Below are 23,505 nucleotides of genomic sequence, written 5' to 3' on the forward strand. Positions count from 1 at the left end.
AGACCCCGAGGTCAGTGCTTCATCCGTGTGATTAATAAACATCTGCAAAATACACACAAAGTTCTGTGAAGACGAGTGATTCAACTTTTATACAAACGAGCTGGAGAAAAAACGCACAAATAAGTTCACTGATGAAGTCCTAAAAGCTGATTTATTTATCGTACACGAGGGGAATAATCTGCCTTCTTCCAGATTGCTGCTTCTATTTATCGAGTTTAACTGAAATCTGAAGATCACATCCAGGAAAAGTTGGACTGTTTCTCACCATTTTCTTTTATATTCTAAACGATGAAGCAGAGTGTTTTACAAAAAAAAGATTTTAAGACTTTTATTGAGATAAAAGTTCAAAGTTTTGCTTCTAAAATTTAGCCAAAGAAACAAAAAGGCTTCGACCAGCCAGCTGGTCCCGACAGCTGAATTCCCGACTGTGTTTTGTCTCTTTGGTGTTTGTTGATCTGAAGGCTGTAAACAAACTGGGGGGGGGGGGGCATGCAGGAGCCTCATTGAGCCACCAGGAGGCGACGGAGGCGACACTGAACGGTCCGTCCCTTTGCGGGGCAGCAGTATACGCCCCCCCCATAAGGAAAGGTCCAGCAGAGCGAGGCTCTCAGGATCCTTCAGGAGAAACTTCACAGGCACAAAGTGGTTCCACTGCCTTTGGACGTTGGACAGGAAGTGGTTTATAACAAGTTCTGTCTAACTTTTCCCTGCTGGAATAAAAATGAAAACATCACACATGACCCGACCCCCCCCCCCCCCCTCCCCCAGGAGACTTTCAAAACAACAACACAGTGCACAAGTAATAATAAAAGTAGCTAGAATTTTTATATAGTTTCTATATTTAGAATATTTTCAGCCCTTCACTTATTCCACCTAAACGTATGAAACGAGTCCCGATAGAACGTCACATCCTTCCTCCATGGACTCTCTGTGGAGTCCATGTGGGGGCTTTGAGGACAGAATGTAAATAAGAGGATTCTGGGGTCTGTGTGTTGTGGTTGTGTGACGTTCTTCTCCATCAGTGTTTACCACAGAACAAAGATCTCTGAGACCTTTTTATAGTCTCAACAATTAACCAATTAACCAAATTTAGATCAAACCAATGATGGGAATCAGCAGTAGCTGGGACCCAATCACATGACATCCTTCTTCATTCATCTGAAGTGAAACACATACACAATGATCCCTTCAACACGTCGAACACAATCCCCACAACGACGTGATGGAGGCGGAGTCAGAGAGCCGTGAAGCTCCTCCCCTCACGGCCTCGGACCGGCTGAAGCTCCGAGAGGAACCGGCGACTCCCCGACCGGCGGCTCAGTGGATCTCGATGACGACGGGCTCATAGCCGCCCGCGGAGACGCTGCGAGGACCCAGAGGACGCAGAGGACATCAGTCAGAGGACATCAGTCAGAGGACATCAGTGATCTTCACAGATCATCTCTGGGACTTTAATGCCTTTATCCTCACATTTCTTTACTAGTGTTTTATTGCAGTCGTTGTCTCCTTGTGAAGCGCTTTGTAACTCTGGAACTAAAAGTGATGTATGAACTAAAAGTTCATTATTATTTACAGTTTAACTTGATGAACGTGCGCGTCATCAATGTTTGTAAGAGTAAAGTCAAGTGAATTCATATTTATAGAGTCCTAAAGTATTTAGTGTTTCCTTTATCTTAAATAACTATAAACAGCTCTAAAGTTTATTGTTCAATATAAACGCAAATGTGTTGCAATAAAATCCTAATTTAGCATTTTACTTGATGGAGACAGGGTGAGAGAGAGAGATGAGAGGGAGGAAGAGACACAGGAGGGAGGGAGACGGGATGAGAGAGACAGGAGAAGGGGACAGGAGGGAGGGAGACAGAAGGGAGGGAGGGAGGAGGGAGGGAGGAGGGAGGGAGACCCCCCGGCTCACCGGATGCCGCTGAGCGCGGTGGTTCCGTCGCGGCTGACGAACAGTCGCAGGTTGCTGTCTGGAAACAAAGAGAAACCAGACGAGAGGACGATGAAAGGAGACAAAACACTGAAGACATCGTCATGCCCTTAAATGTCCTGTGGAAGCAGAGGGAGACGTGGACAGGGGGGGTTGTGGGTAATGTAGGTTCTATGTTAAACATTTTCAGAGGCTTATTTATTTCATCATCTTTGAGAAATCTGTATTTCTCAGATCTTTAGATGCCCCCCCAACACGAGAAGAAGAATCCGGGACTATCAAACCTTCAGTGTTGTTGATGTCTTCAAAGTTCTGGCTCTGGACGATCTTCTCCACGATGTCGTCGGCGTCCATGCGGGTGTCGTTCACCCAGGAGGGGGGGCTCTCCACCGAGTCCTGCTTCCTCCTGACCAGAAGGAGAAGAAGAGCAGCTTTAGAACTGGACCGTAGCCACGCCGATGCAAGGACCAGAGGCCCGGCGTGTGCACCTGGGGGGCCTGTTGCAGGGCAGCACGGGCCTCGGGGGTCTCGGGGGTCTCTCGGGACGCCCGGCGTCCTTCTCCCCGTCTCCGGTCGGGTCCGAAGCGAAACACAGCCCCCCCGAGGCGCTGCTCCCCGTGGAGGCGTTCCTGCGGTGCGTGAGGTCCGACAGGCTGGAGGAGCAGGAGTGCTCGGTGCTGTAGCCTGCAGGGGGGGGGGGTTAAGGGGGCGGAGCATCAGTGGGGCGCTTCACCTGCACCTTCACATCAACCATCACGGGGCTTCTGGTACCTGAGATCCTGCTGTGCTGGCTGGCGTAGCTGGAGGTGCGAGAGTGGCCCGACTGGAAGAGTTCTGCAGCACCGAGCGGACTCGACTCGGACTCCTCCAGGAGACCTGAAGGCAGAGAGGAGACAACTTCATTCATCCTGCAGGAGATCAGAACCAACGGAATGACAACAAATATATCGACAGCTATGAGGGGGCTAAGAGGAAAAAGATTTAACAGCAGAGAAAAAGGGGAACAGAAGTATATTTTATAAATATACATATTATACAGCTTGTTTCTTCTAAACAGAGCGAGAAGGAAACTTTTCCTCCAACCAGAACCTCTCGTGGTCCTCTCGTGGTCCTCCTTGGACTCCTAGTGGCTCCGTACCTGAGCCGAGGATGGAGGGGCGTGGCTTGGCGGCTCGGCCCAGAGAAACCCCCCCGGCCCGCCCGGGCTCGGCCGTTCCCTCCCCCTTGCAGTCCAGCTGCAGCGTGGGCTCTCGGCCCGGGATGGAGATGGACTTGGCGGTGCTGGGGGGCCTGCAGGGAGAAGAAGGAGGAGAAGAAGGAGACCAACAGCTGCTGAGTGAGGAGCAGATTAACAACAAGTGTCTTTAGCTTTGACACCTTTCAGACATTAATAATAATCTCAGAATACAGTAGAAAAAATCCTTTATTGTTTCTTTTACCAAACAAAAGATGTTTTACAGATGAATTTTGTTAGTATTTATTTGAGATTTAAATTCATGTAATTCTATGTATTCAAAACAGGTGTCTATCATTTCTATTTTTAAATTCTTTGAAAAGCTTACGTTTTAAAGCAGGGATCTCCAGACAGCAGGGTCATCCCGATGGTAACCTGTTTAAAACATACATTTAACATTTATAAAATGTTTTATTCTGAATAATAACTACACTAACTACAGTATGTACAATATTAAAAGCGTCTGGTCCTCACCTTCAGGATGGAGTTGTCCTGCCGCGTGTTCTTGGTGTCGTATCCCTCCAGCAGGCAGCAGCGCACCGTGGAGCCGGAGCCCGCGAACTCCGCCATGTTGAGGTCTGCGAAGCCCAGCTGAGGGCGAGGAAGAGGAGGAGGAGGAAGAGGAGGAGGAGTTAGTTGTAGATCCACCGATTCAAGGGTTCACTGGAGACGTTTTCATGTGAGACCAAAAAAAACCCCGTCAATCTGATGCGTTCAGGGAGCCGAGTCGTTACTTTGGAATCATCAAACCAGCTTCAGGAGCTCCATGGAAACCAAGCTGCTGTTTAGATGATTTGGATCTAGTTTCATAGTTTAACCTCCATTCAGGATTCAAGGAGTCTTTTCCCCCCGAAAACAAAGCTCACAGCTTCATGCCGCCTGGAAACCTCCATCGGAGAGTTATTTTAAACCCGTTTACGATGAAAGGTTTCCGGGTTCTACGTGTGTTTAAGAAAGGAAGCGTGGTCTTTATTTAGAGGTTCCTGCGTGACTCATCGCTCCTCAGGAGCCTTGTGGGGCCTCGTGAGCAGGACGTGTCTCCGGGACGTGTCTCCAGGACGTGATGTCTCCGGGACGTGTCTCTGGGACGTGTCTCCAGGACGTGTCTCCAGGACGTGATGTCTCCGGGACGTGTCTCCGGGACGTGTCTCCGGGACGTGTCTCCAGGACGTGTCTCCGAGACGTGTCCCAGCTCCTTTTTGGGGGGTTTATTGCTCTCTTCGCTCTCGTCAAAGTGCTGTGAGAGATGTTTACACGATGCAGGCTCTTACCTTCGTGTATGCTTTTCCTCCTTTGAGTTCCTGCAGGAGGGGGGGGGGGGGGGGAGGGGGACAGGAAGACAAGCAGTGAGCCCACAGCGATGCATCTGATCCTACTTCGTATCCCAGAGGCCTCAGACCACAGGGCTCTTTGTGCGTCAGGGCGACTCTCTGGAGGGAAACCGCTCGGGCCGACGGCGCCGGGAACTCGTACCTTCCTGACCGACACCCTGCAGACGGACGGGTCCAGGACCCCCGTGTGGGGGTTGGCGCTCATTTTGGACACAAATGAGAACCTCTTCCTCCAGCGGACACAGTTCTCGTGGACCTCGTGTCTGTAGAAGGACACAAAGAAGCAGCACTTGTGAGGCCCGTGTCCCGGTGGTGGACCCGCTGAACCGTTCATTCTGCGTCTTACTCGTGTTATTTTATCAATCGTAATTAAAGTAACTTGTTATAATAAATGGAATTTGGACCCTGTGAACTGATGATTTGCTTCCATTTTGTCATGTCATTTTTATATTTCTGGACTAAATGCTTCTTTCATGTGAAGAAGGAGACTTCTCAGTGAATGATGCTGGATTCAAAACTATTGTTTGGTGTGTTTTGCACTGAATGTGAAATAAACAGTAAACTCTTCAAACTGCGACGTCTCCTAAAACACATCATGGAATAAAAGGTCTGGTCCTTCTTTAACACCCACTGCTGTGTGTTTGTAAATCTTCTTTAAGTTGTAATCCAAACTAAAGGGAGGATTCTCCCTCCTGAGCGTTTCCATGGAAACGAGTTCTCAGGAGGCCCGAAGCGCCCTGACGGATCTTATCAGGACGCCATTGGTCCTCCAGTGTGTCACGGCGAGCGTTTCCAGACCGCATTCCTCGGTCCAGATGGCTTTGTTCAGCCGCCATGGAAACCTCACACTCAAAGCCCAGCGGCGCTCTGCCAGCAGCGAGGAGGACGAGGAGGAGGAAGAGGAGGCGCTCTCTCCGTCACCTGCACCCTTTGGTCCCTCACGCCACAAGTGACCTTGTTTGTGTTTGTGAGGAGGACGTCAATCAGAGTGTAGCCCCGCCCTAAAGCTTCCCCTGCTCTAGAGACCTGTCAGTCACAGTAAGCCCCGCCCTGAAGCTTCCCCTGCTCTAGAGACCTGTCAGTCACAGTAAGCCCCGCCCTGAAGCTTCTTCTGCTCTAGAGACCTGTCAGTCACAGTAAGCCCCGCCCTAAAGCTTCCCCTGCTCCAGAGACCTGTCAGTCACAGTAAGCCCCCGCCCTAAAGCTTCCTCTGCTCTAGAGACCTGTCAGTCACAGTAAGCCCCGCCCTGAAGCTTCTTCTGCTCTAGAGACCTGTCAGTCACAGTAAGCCCCGCCCTGAAGCTTCTTCTGCTCTAGAGACCTGTCAGTCATAGTAAGCCCCGCCCTGAAGCTTCTTCTGCTCTAGAGACCTGTCAGTCACAGTAAGCCCCGCCCTAAAGCTTCCCCTGCTCTAGAGACCTGTCAGTCACAGTAAGCCCCGCCCTAAAGCTTCCTCTGCTCTAGAGACCTGTCAGTCACAGTAAGCCCCGCCCTAAAGCTTCCTCTGCTCTAGAGACCTGTCAGTCACAGTAAGCCCCGCTCTGAAGCTTCTTCTGCTCTAGAGACCTGTCAGTCACAGTAAGCCCCGCCCTGAAGCTTCCTCTGCTCTAGAGACCTGTCAGTCACAGTAAGCCCCGCCCTAAAGCTTCCTCTGCTCTAGAGACCTGTCAGTCACAGTAAGCCCCGCCCTGAAGCTTCCCCTGCTCTAGAGACCTGTCAGTCACAGTAAGCCCTAAAAACTAAATAACGAATCAAAACAAGGTTCTTAAAACACGTCTCCGGTACGACAAAACACAGTGATTTTAACCCTCAAAGTCTCCACACAGAAGCCCCCCCCCAGCATTGATGACTCAACATGTGCGTGGGATCCTTATCGACCATCCTGGCAGCGCGGCTCCTGTGGGCCACAAACACAAACGGCCCCCACCAGGAGGGCAGAGTGCTGAGGAAGCAGGCGGGACGGTGACGTGGGGGGGTGGGGGGGGGGGGGGTCACGCGTTCCTCGTCCTCTCTCAGAGCGACATCGAGATGCAGAGCCATCACCATAACGCACACAAACACATGGTACAATGGTTCCAACCTGGGAGCTTTTTTCCATTGTTTTTCTGGCCCCTCCAGCGTCTCCCTGGGGGCCAGTTCATTAAAAAGGGTTGAAGCTAAAAGCAGAACAAACAAGAACCAAGAGAGAAGACAAAGCCCCTCCCACTGTGCTGCCATGGCAACACGCCGCTCCAGTGCTGATTCGATATGGAAACAGAAGGTATCAATGAAGATGAACAAAAGGTTCTCACAACTACTTTTACCGGAATTCCCCTCAAAAGGAGGGTTACACACACACACACACACACACACACACACACACACACACACACACACACACACACACACACACACACACACACACACACACACACACACACACACAGACGGGTTCTTCTATGCCGGTGGGGACTTATGCACAGAGGTGAAGCGTGGGGACCTCATTTTTTTTAACAGAATAATGACATACTTTCAATCAAATCATTTTCCTTAATTTTTTTCAAACCCCAATATCATCTTAAATCTCAAAATTTCTCAAATTTATAGAGTTGAATATTTTTCTGGTTTCTCTATTCCGGTGGGGACCGTCCAATTATGTCATAATACAAAATCACACCAGGGGGCAGTGTTCAAAATGTGTCTCAAACAAGGTAAGGTACTCAATAAAGGGTACTTTTTAGAAACTCTAAGGCATTTAATACATATTTTGTCAATTCATGCTGAATATATACACCATTGAATGTTATAATTGTATAATGACTCATTATCATTGTATAATGACTCATTATCTATGAATATTAAACCCCACTCTATAATATTGTTTGATATATTGCATCTTTATTTTTTTTAAACTATGCAGTTTAAAGCATCATGGAGGGGAATGTGTGTATATATATATATATATATTATATATATATATATATATATATATATATATATATATATATATATATATATATATATATATATATATATATATATATATGTATATACACACACAACTGCAGTGCACAACATTTCAACTTTCAAATATTATATAAATATAACAATAACAGAGAGCAATAAGACTACTGTAAACAATGTCTGTAAACGTGCTGGCAGTCCACCAGGAATTTAATCTTCCATCTGATGAAAATGCGGCTTACCTTTTTTTTAATTCTTTTAAATTCAGTTTTTAATATATATTTTGACAACTCATCCCTTGATCGGCCAGTGACGATGTTGTGATGCATTTCTGACCACTGACCACCATTGATGTAGTCCATTAAGGTCCTTTCAACAGCTTCGATTTCCTCTTTGGTCCACTTCTTCTTTGTTTGTGGTGACCCTGAATAAAATGAGACAAAAATGTAATGCTGTTAAACAGCAACTACTGAGGCTATAATGACAATAGGTCTTGACTGTACCACTACACACAGTATGACAACCTATAGTTGCAGTAAAGTGAAGTATTTGTAGTAAAGATTCCAGTAAGACAAGAAATAGAACTAGCATATATATTCTCAAAAATGATGTTCTAATATTCGCTTGAAGTTGCTAGTTACAAACATTGAATGCTCCGAGCGAGCTGTGCTGTGTTAACATGGAACATTTCCTTGGCATGAAATGGCAAATGATCAAACTAGGGCCCTTTTTACTCGTACGTGATTCAACTAAGTCAATCATCAGGGACTCGGTTCCCCAAAGGTGGATCCGCGCTCAAACTGTCTCGTTAGTTTGAACCAAATGTCAGACATCAGGATAATCGCATGTGCGCGTCATACGTAAGAAAGCGAAAGGCCAAAACAAGGATTTTTAACAGTACAACAACAAATAAACTTAAAAGAGGTGCGTCTTTTTTCTCCGCTCACGAGCAGGAGATGATGATGAACGCATACGAGGAGATAATGTGTATTTCAATCATTTCTGTTGGATGAATTGAACATAATGCACATCTTTTACGTTGTTCATTCTATACGTCATCGCAGGATGTTTATCCCGGGGGAGAAGCCTCCTCCATCTCTAAAGGTGTCTTTTTTTCATATTTTTCATTGTTTGTGGGGTTTTTCCTGTGCCGATGTGAGGCTTTCTGGAAAGAGGATGCCACACGTGTAGACTGTCAAGCCCTCTGAGGCATATTTGCGATACTGTGCTATACAAAATTAAATGGACCATGTACTTATGGCAGTTAACGTTAAGTGCAGGATTTTTGATGTGTTGCTATGGTGATTTATCCAAACCTGCTTCGGGGAACCGCAAAGCCTGATCTACGTCATCTCATCCTGAAAATTATCCAGCTAACCACGTACGAGGAACAGGGCCCAGTGCATGAAGCTGTTGTAACTTCTAGTCTATTTTATTAAATGCAATATGAAGTCAGTACAGTAGCGTGCAACCCGCAAAGCAGACAATCGTGCCGCTGCTGTATTATTCATTTTCACATTTGAATATCTGTTTTTAACAACTATTCGTATATATTTTTTAATATAGAATATTTGTTGACAGCCCTAATAGATATGTTAGGTGAAAACCTGGAAAAACTTGGAAGAGATTACCTTTTTTGTGTGGGATTCACCAGACCTCTCCAGCCAGCAGCATCTTTTCATCGGAACTACCTTAAAACAAGCAAAATTTAGAATAAGAGACTTTAAATGTATTCATTAATGCAATGAAATAGTTTTGGCGCCCACAGAATGAACACACCTGATATTTAAAAAAAACTCAATTAGGGAATGTGATTGTAAATAAACGTACAGGCAAGGTAAAATGCATGAAAATTAGTCACTTGTCACTGAACTGTGTGTTTTCTTTAAAAGATAAATATTGTATTACTATTTTAGAAATTTCTATAATCCTCACATTTACTTAAACTATTACATTTGGCTTCATGTGGCAGCAGTGAATATCTTTTTCACCAACCAGCTGTCTGTAAACAAAAGGCATCTCTTATACCTCATATTTTAATTTAATACAATTCAATCAATGGGTTACATTTACCCATAGTACACCGTAGGCACCATTCCTAATGCCTCTGGGCCAGGTCCTCATTGTAAATGATAATTGATTCTTAACTAATTTTACCTGATTAAATAAAAAGTCAAATTACACACATCTTTGGACATTGGGGATAGCCTTTAACTCATCATTTTTTTAAATGTATTTATGATTCTTGTCCTGCAGTACTTTCTTTCATCTTTGTTTCATGCTAAATACCAACCTTTGGCAAAATAACCATAGCAACACAAGCTTGCCACTGCTCTGGAAAAAAGGAAGCTGTCTTCCTCATTAATGAAAGAGCGATATTATTTAGATTTACATTTTACAGGGAGAGTTCTCCGAAATCAAAGATCTGTTATGACATCACTTCCTGTACGAGCGTTATCGATGCTGCCGACAAGCAATCATTAATCTACAGGAAGACCTTCGAGATCCGCAAATGGTGGACACATCACGCCGCAGCCGAGCGTTGACGGTCTCACACTGTTGCTCATACTGTACATTGTTTAACAGTTTTGCGATGCAGAGAACACAAGGAAAGCCGCTATGATATATCCGTATTATAATAAGTGATAATTTACAGTTGCTGTTCACATTGACCCAAGCGTTACATATCACTGCGCACGGGAGGGGGAGGGCCGATACGGCCGACTGTTCAGTGACAGCGCGGTTGTTACTCGGCGGGCTGAGCACACTCCGGCGGCAGGCCGCGCCGGACGGGCAGTCGGGCGCCACGACAGGCCAGATTTGGACCGCGAGTTTAACATATGTGAATTGGGCACTCATGGGCCACATAAACTGACGTTGCAGGCCTCGAGTTGGACACGTGTGCTCGAGACTCATGAAATGAGATACACAACGTTTGGTGGCTACCACTATTTAGTGCTGAAAGGCAGCTATTTACTTACCATTTATAATTTCGCTGGTAACCGCGTTATAAAGGCAATAAGGTACTTGAGGCAGTACTTTCTTAGTGTTTCGTACCTTATTGCTTAAATATTAAGTACCTAACTCGTCTATTAATGCTTGATCTGCTATCAACCCAGTGAATATTGTATTTAATAGAATCTAAATTGGTGGGAAACACTATGGTAAAATTGAAGTCAAATATATGTTATAAACTACCTGTAGAAATTAATTACTCTAGCATTGTATTCATTGTGACATTTCTTTTCTATGTGCACAGTCAAGCAGGTTAACAGCCATTTAAGAACCTTAAGATGACATAGCCTACCTGGTTAGTATGTTCACGGTCAAAGGCTCCTTCATTTCTCCGACATCAGCATCTGCAAATATGTAAGCGGATGGAAATGTTATTATGGTGTATGATGAACAAATACCTTCAAAATGAGACATTAAAAAAGAATGTATGTATTTTGCATTTGAAATCCCCATATACTTGTTATATGACCTAAACCTTAACATCATGATCAATTTGGGATTAAAAAAAAGATCTATAGAACCCTAGTTTAGTGTAATATTCCTTTGACTTTCTACAAACACCAATGTACAATCATCTCCTTGTGTCTCCCCTCTCTCACCTGTGCACTTCGAGCTGTCACTACTGGATGGCAAACATGCTCCATCCTCCTAAAAGCACAAGGGACACATTCAGCCAAAGCTATACATCCAACTCATTACAGTACTCTTTTTTTTTTTTTACTGAAATGAATTAAGTTTATCTGTTATGGAATGCATTATAGTAACAACATCTACTTCTGTTCTTAACGACAAACATTATATTATCTATCTCAATACCTATGACAATCTGAATTAAAATGCCTATTTATACATGGGTAGATATTACAATCACTCTTTGGGCAAATGGAAAACTGCTTATTAAGTGTTATAGGCCCAAAAGCCACCGTAAGGATACTTAAAATGGTTAAAGGGAAATTAGTTATAATCCAGGTCTTAACGCAGATTAAGTATTACACTCCCTTTGTTGAGCATAATATTCACATTCTGTGTGAAAAGATATTGATAAAACATGAATATATTTATATAGTATATAATAAATAACTAATTAGCTGTCCAGCATTCTATTTCACAACGCGTGCACATGCTGCTGCTTGCACATGCTTGCTTATTGTTAGCTAACATTAGCTTCCCATCTAAGTTGAGTTTAGCACATTGCAACAGCTCATTTTATATGGCAGTACATATATTAATAGTATCAAAGTAAACGTAAAAAGCACTGTTTTACATTAGAAGCTAGTCCAATAATTAAAAACTCACCATTTCTATCCAGCTTCTGCAGCCAGCACCGTCACGTTGTCTGCTCCTCGGCAGTCTGAGGGAAATGGACGGTAGCAGGTGCTTGGTGGGGGCGTGGCCAGACCGAGGACCCCACGTGGATGGTAACAGTTCGGTTTTGTGTAAAGAAACGAAACTTAAGGTTCTTAACACAAAACCTGACATTGACTGTCCCCACCGTACCCTCGCCCATCCCCCCACTCCTTCAGTCACCATTAGCTTGAGGGAGCATTGGGGCTCAGCCTGTTCTGCTGGGCCTTGTTAATAACGTAGAAGGGTAATAGTAATTACTAAAACCGAAGGATTACATAAAATACCTGGTGAAGTTGAGACGTTATTACTCAACTAGAATTAAGTATACATTTTAATATGTATTTTATTTAATTTCTAATAAAACTGGAAGCATTTTTGAACAATTAAAAATGTAGACAAACATTGATATTTTAAGAATAAAAACTACAACTACTACATTTACAAGCCCTTGTATTCAGAACAAGTATTTATATGTGCAGACATAAATTATGAATTTAGAATGGGAAATAGCATTTAAAAGTGTAGTACTCACACAAGAATACACAAAACGTTTTAGGCGCTAATGATCATATTTCCGGTTTAAGAATAAAGAGTGGGGAGGGGCTGACAATTTTTACAGTCTTCTATGTAGTCTTTAATCAAGGTTTTACGGTAACTCACGCACTGTTCATACCGGCATTATGCCGTAAAAACTGACGTTGCTCTTCGGCAGGCTGCAGCATTTATTTTTACAAGTCATGTAGCGCCCAGCGGTCGGAGCTGCCCTAACTGAAGTGAGTTGTGTACAAGGTACACAGAACTGTGAAGCGCCAGAATCACTGATTGGAGAAGTCAAAGAAAGGGATAGAGCCACCATCCAGGTGCGACTGGGCTCGTGGCAGCAGGTAGATGATGGCGTCATCCACTCCCACATAAGGCAATGCAAATTGCAGAGGGCCCGGTGATGATTTTATCTGGGCTTGAAGGTGGGTCAAGAGCAGCCTCTCCAGCACCTTCATCACATGGGATGTGAGGGCAACTAGTCAGTGGTCATTGAGGCCACGGTGTCTCCTACAGCATCGGGACTGCCTGCTGCTTTAGGTTCAGAATAAGGAGATGTTGGTGGGCTTTAGACAGCTGGATGGCGCAGGTCTTCAGCACCCTGGGGCTGATACCATCAGGAGGCCTTATGTGGCTTCACAAGAGGTTTCAGTATGTACTCTAACTGCCTCACCACATACACCCTTGACCCAATCCCATTTACTCTTCTTCAGACTGAATTTCTTCTCACCATCCCCATCTCTGGTTTCAGGGTGTATTCCAAAAGCTTTCTAGACTGCCAAAGTCAGCCCCCTTTGATGTTGACAACTTCAACCAATTGTCTTCGTATCTGCGCCTATCAGACCCCAACTCAACTGAGACAGCCTGTCTCATATCGAAAGATTTGTCTTACTTATTGCAGTGTTATCTATATACTTTTGTCAAATAGTTTATATCGTTGGCAAGTTATCCATATATATGGGCTTTGGGGGAGGACAACCAAACACCAAATATTCTAGCACCGTTGATTCAATGTAGACATTAATGACACTTTATCGTGCTGCATAATATGTCATGCCATAGCAGGGTAGGAAATTCACATAATATTTAGGCCCCATTCAAGGGCGTAACCATGTATATTGGGGGGGTTAGATTGGTATTTTCTCAATATTTCCTAAAGAATGCATTGTTACGCACTTGCCCCCACTAACTGAAAAGCAGGGTTGTTTTATCAAAAAATTGGCGGCATTTTTTCATTAAACTAGTGAAATAACATAATACCTTTGTTAAAACGATTAAATATACTTATTTGGACTACATTTGGATGTATATGTAATTGCCATAAAATGGCAGTAATGAGACTATTAGGCAGTAGTTTACAAATCTAAAGGGTTTTTCTTAGATTCTTTGAATCAAAACAGAAAACATTAATCAGACTCATTCAATTTTCTTTTTATTTCTTTTATCGTTTCTCGTGTTAAGAGATGTCAAACAGCTTGACTATTTTGCAGAACGCTGTCTTCTAGATCAGATTCACAGCAACCAAAGTTGGCTCTCGTTTATTGAGATGATTACGCCATGCTTCTGTAAAAACAAAACTAATTTAAACCTTGAAACCCTCAATCAACTACAGTCTCAACTAATTGTATTTTATCCAAATACACGATTGGCTGTTAACCACAAGATGTCAGTAACCTTTGAGGAGAGTAGGGATTGGTATCGGGGGTTTTTTCGGTGCTAAACCGGTGCATTTAAAATTATTTCTGATTAAGCAAAAGAGCATATTGTTTATCCACCATGTGATAGAATTTATTATTATTTCTATGTTTAGTTAACGCTATGCTGTGTAAAATAAAGACGAAAAGAATCAAACGATCTGCCGTCATTTGCGTGAAGAAATGGAGTCACGTGTCTGCAGCTCAATGTGGCTTAATGGCGAACAGCACCGAAGGAACGTCGTTACACCCTCTGTTTAATACTTCAGTGGGGGGCTGTCCGACGGGAGGGGTGCAGTAGTTGCGGACTCACGCTCTGTGTCCGCTGGAGAGCGCAGCTCTCCTGTATATGCGCACGTGTCTGTGTGTGCGCGCAATAGTGTGCCTGCATCCGTCTGGGCGATAGTGCCGCGTGCTGAAAGAGGGAGGGAAATACTGACTTAAATAAATAGAATAGAAGGGTGATGGCTAGCTTGCCACACGGTAGGCTATCGTTTGCTGCTGAGAGGACGGTGTCATCAGAGTGTGTAAATACATTTTTTCAATCGGCTCAGGAACCGAAACTAAGCACCGAAATCTGCGTTGCATTTCAGTACGGTAGGTACCGCGTAGGAACCGGTGCTATATTAGTACCGGTTCTCGGTACCCAACCCTATAGGAGATGAAACATTTCTCACTGACAGCAGTCTGTGAACCGTTAACTAAGGGTAGCTAGCAAGCCTCATTAGTTGGAATGCATTGATGCATACATAAAAATGGAACTTGCTTTTCACGACCACACCTGGGACATAACCGTATGTGGAGGCAGGACGGTTAGATATTTCAAACATGGGAGAGCGATAAGTGCTAGCTAGCTAAACTGCTAACGAGGCTACTCCTCGTCTGCTGGAGACTTAAACCGGGGTCGAGACGTTGTTCCTTCGGTGTTGTTATTGAGCTGCAGACACGTGAGTTTATTTTCTTACGTGAATGACAGAAGATCATTTTATTCTTTTCGTTTGGTCTTTATTTTACGCAACAAAGCGTCAACTTAATATACTATTAATAACCTTTTTCGCGGACCGCAAGAAGGTCCGTCAGTTAATAAGCACGTTGAAAGTTGCGGGCGGACCGGCCGGGTTTAGGGGCGGAGGGGTTCCGCTGGTGGGCGAAACCGCGCACTGAGGAGTGAACAATTGTAATCGTGATGGGGGCTGTAGTATTTGTGAGTGTCCACTGACATTTAATTGTCCAAGTAAAACACGCAGTACTAATATTAGTCATTGGCGCTGTATCCGTCCATCTTTATTATTTCACAAAACCGCGCACCTCTGTGACATCATCAACACATGATGGTTAACTTAACCGGAAGTATCCAGGGGCGTTTTATTTGTTTGAGCATGTGTCCCTATGTTTTAGCATTGCCTCTCTGAACATCACCATGTTTACATCATCCGAACGGCAGGTTCACATGATCTGAATTATTATTGTCTATTGTAATGGACTGACATGTTCTGTGAGCGAGATTACACATTAAGACTTTGTACTTGATGGAATTATTTCCCCTTACACCTACACAATCAGTATTTTTACTTAAGTTAAAAGCTTGAGTTGATACTTCAACAGAAGTATCTATACTTCTACTTGAGTAATGAATGTGAATACTTTTGAAACAACTGGTTATCACCCACTATGTTGCTCGGTTGCCTGGTGACGAAAGGACACGTATTTCGTGTTGTTTTTGCTCCACTTGATAAAGTCAGCAGAAGAATTCCCCGGTAGACAACGACATTGGTTGTTGCTAAATTTGAGGGCCTTTTTCTTTTGGACCTGAGATGGTGACGGAGACTGGATTTGCTCTCTGCGAACTCACAGGTCTGATCAAGAAGTGCTCCTTTTTTCTTTTTAAGAACGTTTGATCCTTCCCGCACACGGAACAACAGTCAAGGCGAGACTCAAAAACATTCAATGGCATTTTTGGCCCCTTTCGTAGTGATATTTGGGGCAAAATGATATTTCTTATGGGCAATTTTTCCCTTTGCCCTCATGTAATTCAGATGCAAAATAGCTCACACTGCAGGCCTTGGTTGATTCCAGGCTAAGGCATCCTACAGTAAAATATGTTTTATATTGATACTATAGCCTAAAAATAACACAGGAAAGCACTTGGGTAAATATACAAGAACACCACCCTAACCATTTTTGATGTTTTAGTTGCATTATTGGGGTGTTATAGATTTTAAATAGTTTACATATATAACAATCAAATCATGACTGTGCTGTGTCGTAGCCTATGTCACAATGTTCATTCTCATGCTCCTCCAAAAGTGTAGCAAACTGTCTGTGATTCAATGGTTGTGCCCTGATGAAGTTAAATATTTTAGTGACAACATCAATGACATGGTTAATTTTTGACTTGCAACACAGGCTGATGTATTATGTCACAACCTGGCTCTTTGGGCCATGACAAGATTGGAGTTGTACTGTTTTAAAGAGTTTTAACATCTTCTTTATTTAACATAAGCCAACGAAAAAAAGGTACACGACCACACCACCGGACGTCTACTACCACACCACCGGACGTCTACTGGAGAGAGAAGAGAGAATGAACACTGGGTCTTTTAATCTCAGGGAACCGGGCCCAGGTGCCTTCAATCACCAAACTCAGCCCACAAAATCCCACTGCAAAGCTGCTGCCTCCACAGCAGGGGTCACCACATTTATAAAATGCAAAAATATTGACAGGACTTGGACAGGCCTCTGTTGTGACACCTGCAAATTGGTCCCATTTCAGACCCAGCATGTTTGTGCATGCATCTACCTCCGTGAATAAATCGCTCCCTGTCGTTATCACTTTCATTGAGCGCAGTGCTGCCAGCTCCTCAGTTAGCTCTCGTCCAAAGCCAAGGAGAAGAATAAAAGTACTGCAGCTTTAGTCCATGCATGAGGTAAAATTAGACAAAAATATTTACTTTGTAATTTCCAATCAACCTCTCACGGGCCGGTCACGGACAGCCAAAGGGCCGGATGTGGCCCGCGAGCCATACAATGCCTACCCCTGCTCTATGCAATCCCTCAGCAAGTCAACAACTTGTCATTTATAGTTCACGCAAATATTAACCTAATTAATTTGATATAGAAAGTGTACACATTAAATGGTCATCCATCAAAGCATCTTGCTATATTGATTTAAAGTAAAATGTCTTTTGTACTCCTATTTTGTCTATGGATACAACTCTATACTTGCTTGTCTATTATCATCCATAGCGTTGTGATTAAACAGTGGGCACTGTTTATTAAGACAAGTTATCTGAAAATAAAAGACCTTATTGATCTCTGCAATAATTCATGTTACACTATTCATATGATAAATGAAATCAAATATAGACTATTATTACGATTGTCAATAATATCAATGATGACATACTAATAACAACATATCCTTAAAATAGTATTAAATAAACAGGCAAGAGTTTACATAAAGGCTAGTCTAACATTTTATACATTTGAAATAAACCTTATAATTGTTTTAATGAAATTGATTTTTATTTAATTGAATAATTTGATCAATATCAGTATTAATATTATGTATGTATGAATTTTTTGGTTTATTTATTTGTATACTTTTTATGAAATAAAGCATTTTATTTGTGGTCTGTTTTACCACCATCAAACAGACAGCATTGAAAGTGTATGTTGCGAAAATACCACTTTTGAACCGATAGGGGGCGGTAGTGAGTGGAAAAACAGCGACGCACACTTCAAGAACAGCCAACCTCATGGGGACTGCAGTACCCGTGTGCATCCACTAGGGGCGCATTCAGAAACACACTCACACAGTTTTGTCATGAAATTGATGTTCCAGGGGACCTCAGAAAAAATCATTGGGGGTGTATCTAGACACCATTTTGGAGCTTGTGGGAGGGGTTTGCCCGTGGGGACCTCATTTTAGGTCCCCACGGGGACACAAGTCCCCACCGGTCTGTGTGCAATCAGGTATAGGTCCCCACCGGCATAGAAGAACAAGAACACACACACACACACACACACACACACACACACACACACACACACACACACACCAAAACGCCAACGGCTGGGAAAGTGAGAGGAAAACAGGAAGCAGCTGTGGAGAAGCTGCTCTCCTCACTATGTCCTTCCTTCCTCTCCTCACTAACTCCTTCCTTCCTTCCTCCGGTGTCTCCCGTCCTCTCCGACCAGGTGAATAAATGGACTGTCCCTCTCCTTTAGGGGGGGTGATTACCTTTAGACCGTCTGATTGGATAATAAATAATGAACTTAGAGAACAGTTCAAACCTGACGTCTGAGGAAGCAGATTTAGTTTTAAATGTATGATGAAGAAACGTTTAAATGATTAACTTCACACAACTTCAGATTCACTTCCAGGAACTATTTTGTCAACAGCTGCTCTGTTTTTCGTTTCCATGGAAACGTTCAGCAGACACATTTTCCGCATTTGAAGCACTGGAATAAAAAGGAGGAGTCATGTGAGAGCCTTAAAGGGGACAACGTCTGTCCTCTAAAGTCCTTCTTTTGTCCCTGATGGGGTCATGATCCGTGTCCTGTTGTCTCTAATCTATCGTCGCCTCCACAGCATGCAGCCCCCCCCCCATTTAAAGTGTCTCAGATAACAACAATCTACAGAGGGGGGGGGACTGATCACATGACCACCTTCCATGTTCTTGTCTGTCTGTCTGAAACAGGAAATGAACACTGTGTCCTCGCTGCCTCATCAGAAGCTCCACGTTTAACTTCTTCTTCTCTTGTCCTCCATCAGTACCGCCCCCCCCCCCCCCCCTCCCTCCTCTCTCTACCCCCCCCCCCCCAAGCCGGCTCACGTCTCCGTTACTGCGTCTTCAAAACAAAATGCGTCTCAAAGCCCCGGAATGTGGACGCGTCTTTGTTAAAAAAGACAAACTGTAAACTCTGAGCGAGAAGAGGGACGGCAAAGGTTCTGCAGGTCGGAGCCCACATGGTCCTGGGGGGGGTTCAGTGATTCCAGATGTCCATACAGCTGCATCACAGATGTATTAGTTTACTCAGACAGCTCTTCAGTCCTAACGTGTGTTCACCAGTTACACCTTTTATATATTATATATTATATCGTCCCGTTTCTTTGCCTTTGGCTCCTCGTTGAGTCACTAAAACAAGTCAGAACAACACAAACCATCTCATTTAAAAGAACGTAAGTTTGTTCCTTTAGATGCTGAAACGTATTTAACTGTTTTGGTTCTTATCCGGGTGGAAAAAACCTGTAAAACATAACTTGAACTATCGTGGAACTGAAGATATTTGAATGAGTCTGTAAATTCAATATCATGTAACGTTATAATAAAATTCAATAATAAATCTGAGTGCTTCACTCAAACTGGACTTTCTCACATGGCAGAAATGTGTTTGTCGTTTAGTCCTCTAGTCACACTACATGTCACATGTCACCCAGTGATGACAGGCGCCGCCATGCAGCCACCTACAATCACACACTGCCCCCCCCCAATGTTCCCGACCCACAACAAGGCCGCCCCCCCCCCTCGCACAAAGGCCGGGCCTGTTGGGCCTGTGACGTGACGCGGAGGGAGCCTCCCTGCGCCGTCGCCTCGTCCTCTGAAAGCGCCTTGTGTTCTGATAACGAGGGGGGGGGGGGGGGGGTTATATAACCTCCAGAGAGGAGCGGGACCTCAACGGGGGCCTCGATGGTCTGAGGACGGGGGCTGTTGGCCCGTTACTTCTCAGACTTTCAGCTCAATTAATAAAAGGGATGATGAGAATAAAAACAGTGACGCCGTGTTTCTGCTTCAGCGTGAGGAGGAGGAGGAGGAGGGGGAGGAAGATTACACGGGACGGAGTCGTGCCATCAGCTCCAGCTGAAGGGTGAACATCGCCACGGCAACGTGCAAACGTCAAACCGAGCCCAAGGCCGATAGCGGTGGCAACGCCCCCATCAGGGGGGGGGGGGCGTGATCGATTCATTCCTCGCACTCAAAACAAGGATCAAAGAATCATCACAACGAGAAAGAGTCAATATGCTGTAAACTCAAATGTAGTGGTGGATTCTACAGGATCTATAAACTAATTGTATAATATATATATATATATATCATATATACATACACTCACACTACTACACACTAATACAATTGGTAATATAAACTACACCTTTAAGCGATTCCTTAACTGTTGCTGCAGAGGAGCATGGGCTCCTCAAACAGAAGAAACACACACACACACACACACACACACACACAGTACTACGTGACGGCAGGGCGGTGGAGCATGAAGGAGGAGGACGAGCTCCACAACATCTGGAAGTGGAGTCACGGGTGTTGAGGTGACGAGAGGTCAGAGCGTCTCCAGGAGGCCTTCGTGTCCCGTCTTTATCTTCAGAGGAGTGTGCAACAAGGCCACATCACATCTGAAGAGGCGTTCAAGGCCCAGGAATCTGAGACGGAGGTCGCTGATTGTATCTGGAGTTTTGTGACGTGAATCCAGAGATGAAAACGAACGAAAAGCGTAGAACGCGGCGCTGTCAGCGGTGAAGTGGGTTAGAAAGGTTCCTGCTGGGGGAGAGGTGTGTTTAGTCTGCTGGGACATGGAAACACCCGGTGTTTAAAGGGGCTGCAGGAATGTAAAGCTGACTCCCATCAGCCCAACAACGGGTTCCAGGCTGAAGGCAAAGATTTGAGTCTTTCATGATGCGGCAAAATAAAAGAATAAGAACCACTGAATACATCCTCCTCCTATTCAAGTGTACAAAAACACTTACGCAACAGGTTATGCATGAATGAAGTGATGTGTGGGGGTGAATTCATGTGAAAACAACAAAGATGCATTTAGTTCCACATGAGAAGTCACTAGAAAGAACTAATTAGGAAATTAGAAGAGTTGTAAAACTCATTATAGGAAAATCATATGTCATTAAATCCTTTACAAGACAACATAAATGCACTTTAAGATCACTTTAAAGAGACTTTAAAAGAGTAAAATCATTTCCAAACTACTTATTTATGTTTTTGCAGAAATGAAATGATGTTAAAACAACAAACAAATGATTTAATCATCCAACACTGTAAAATGAACATATTTGGGTGCCTTTAAACGACATTAATGTCGCTTTATGACGTCTAGTGAGTGAATGGAACGACGCTTGTTGTTTGTTTGTTTGTTTGTTTGTTTTTTGTTTACCTGGAAGACGTCGCCGCGAAGTCTCCGTCCAGCAGGCGGATCTTACAGAACAGAACCCCGTTGACGAACGGAACCGCGCTGAGCTCCTCCAGCGTCAGCTGCGTCTGGAACTTGAACTTCTTCTTCTTGGCGAAGAACGCCATCGCTGCGGCTGAAGCTAGGCGTGACGTCACCACTAACGCCAGCCGTGACGTCACCGCGAACTACCGCCGACGTTCTTCTTCTTCTTCTTCTTCTTCTTCTCGGGTCCGGACCAGAAACCTGGAGAGAAGGGAGGTAAAAGTCAGCGCGTTCCCGTCGTGCCGCGGGGGGGGGGGGCGCGTGCGCGTCCCGCGGGTTTGAGGAGCGGACTCACCGGGAGACATGTCGGGAAAACCTTCCCTTCGGTACCGGGAGGAGGAACTTTTGCCAAAAGTATCATGAAGCTGGCCGAGACGAGCTCATCGCCTAACATCCGGCGGTACGTTTTCAAAATAAGAGCTCAAGTCTTTATTTATCCCTAAATCCGCTAGATATTCAAATAAGATAAAACATTTACATTAATGTGGGTTTACAAATAAATACATAAAAGCAGTTTCTTTACTAGATAATTAAACGTGTTATTATTATTTTACCTATATGGAGTGACAGTAAACATGAAGATCTGTGTATTTACAAATAATCTGGTAATATGTCATACATTTGAGATTCATTAGATTAAGGAAAGTTATGAATTAAACTTTCTAAAGATCAATATAAAGAATGGTTTAATTGTAATTTTAGAAAACCTATAAGCTTTTGTCAACCTTGTTAACCCGTAGCACACCGGTTTAATTAAACAACACAACCACGACGATGTGTGGCGAGAATCTGACACGACACCCAAAAAAAGAGCCTCCGCTAATGGAATGAAACACATAATAGATATTCAACCTGGAATAAGAAAATATCATATTTTATTTCCGAAACTGACAAAAACAGTTTGGTGGTTGGTGCTGATTCCGATCACAATTATTGATTAAAATCATCTGGCTTTTATTTTGTATTCAAGTTATTGACTTACTTTAATACTTTTGAGGTAGTTCATATTTCTGGAGGTTACTGAAGGCGTCACATTGAACGCACTATTATAAAAGACTTTAAATAAATCTAAGTGAATAATATTCAAATTATTAATTTTTTAAGGAAGCTTTAAATCGCCAATGAATCAAAGTTAACAGAAACCAAATAAACAGAAACAATACTACACTGAGCAGCATGTTTTTACAGTGAATTAATAATAATCTATTATGATTGAACAATGATATATGATCATGTAGAAATATTTACATACATAAAGTAAAGTAAAATAAAATAAAAAAGTAAAATAAAATAATGTATTTAATGAGTTTAGTGATGTTCATCCAGCAGAGAGCAGCAGATCACTGAAGGAAGTGAAACGAGATTTAAACTGAACTTCAACCTTGAGGTCATTCTTGAAATCTCTAGATACAAAACGCACAATAGTCTTCACTTGTAACACAAGCTCTCCAATGTTCAAAACATCTCATTACACAATCTTATCTTCAAAGAAACCTTTCACTTGCAGGTTCATCGGTTCAAACAACAGGTTTATCAGTAAATACCACATTCATTTAGACGAGATACCCACCGTGTCACTGTGAGGTTGTTTGTACAATCATTCAATAACACTGTACAAAATAGATGATTCAGGTTTCATCGTTGTACTAAAAGTAAATACATCCCTGTAAAAGTACTACTGTAGTAGAATAGTACAAACACAGTGAAAGCATCAAACACAATGTGACTGTTCTGAAATACTATAAAATCACAACGTAGGTTGATTTGAATCAAAGAAAAAATATAGTAAATATCTGAAAAACAAGAAAAGAACTGCTGTTTGCTGCGGTTTGATCTCCTGGATGAAGATGTTCATCCAGGTCACGGAGGAGGCTTCCATCAGCCAAACATCATGGTGAATCCAGGCTGGATTACACTTTCAAATAGTAGTACTTTGAGGTTACATTGAGTCATATTTAACAGGTGATATTAGTTCAATGGACAAATGATCTTTGGTTTTGGTGTATTGTATCCAAGCGATTGTAAAAAAAAACAAAAAAAACATGCAACTTGATCATTGGTTGTAAGTTTTGTATCAAGAGTTTTGAAAAATGGCATCAAAGGTTCAAAGGAAAAACTGTAATGAGTATGATGAAAGTATTAACTTGTTATTAGCGTATTAAGGTGTATTTGTATCAATATAAATTGTTATATAAGAGAAAAACCTCACAACAACCACGAAGGTTC

General features: G+C 43.3%; 1 protein-coding gene and 1 long non-coding RNA gene across 2 annotated transcripts; both read right to left on the reverse strand.

Annotated features, from left to right (window-relative positions):
* Window positions 1-818: 818 nt before the first annotated feature.
* On the reverse strand, window positions 819-21,641 carry eeig1a (estrogen-induced osteoclastogenesis regulator 1a). The gene is made up of 12 exons (XM_037482363.2): window positions 21,575-21,641; window positions 21,220-21,480; window positions 4,641-4,761; window positions 4,439-4,468; window positions 3,642-3,758; window positions 3,496-3,542; window positions 3,072-3,223; window positions 2,705-2,809; window positions 2,422-2,617; window positions 2,218-2,339; window positions 1,916-1,973; window positions 819-1,363 (listed from the first exon to the last, which is right to left on the reverse strand). The coding sequence occupies exons 2-12, from the start codon at window positions 21,360-21,362 to the stop codon at window positions 1,318-1,320; spliced, it is 1,137 nt and encodes a 378-aa protein (XP_037338260.2). The 5' UTR covers window positions 21,363-21,480; window positions 21,575-21,641; the 3' UTR covers window positions 819-1,317.
* Window positions 7,503-18,800, reverse strand: LOC134129095 (uncharacterized). Its single transcript, XR_009956286.1, has 4 exons — window positions 11,056-18,800; window positions 10,749-10,800; window positions 9,073-9,132; window positions 7,503-7,865 (listed from the first exon to the last, which is right to left on the reverse strand). It is a non-coding gene; the product is annotated as an uncharacterized LOC134129095 (long non-coding RNA).
* Window positions 21,642-23,505: the final 1,864 nt, after the last annotated feature.

Source organism: Pungitius pungitius, chromosome 5 (assembly GCF_949316345.1).
Source record: "Pungitius pungitius chromosome 5, fPunPun2.1, whole genome shotgun sequence".
In the NCBI taxonomy this organism is placed as follows: Eukaryota; Metazoa; Chordata; class Actinopteri; order Perciformes; family Gasterosteidae; genus Pungitius; species Pungitius pungitius.

Excerpts from the sequence above, each read along its gene's own strand:
- eeig1a (XM_037482363.2), bottom strand. The coding sequence starts at position 21,362 with ATGGCGTTCTTCGCCAAGAAGAAGAAGTTCAAGTTCCAGACGCAGCTG. Across the intron at positions 2,618-2,704 it reads CCAGCACAGCAGGATCTCAG|GCTACAGCACCGAGCACTCC; the intron begins GTACCAGAAGCC and ends CCCCCCCTGCAG. Across the intron at positions 1,364-1,915 it reads ACCGCGCTCAGCGGCATCCG|CGTCTCCGCGGGCGGCTATG; the intron begins GTGAGCCGGGGG and ends GGGTCCTCGCAG.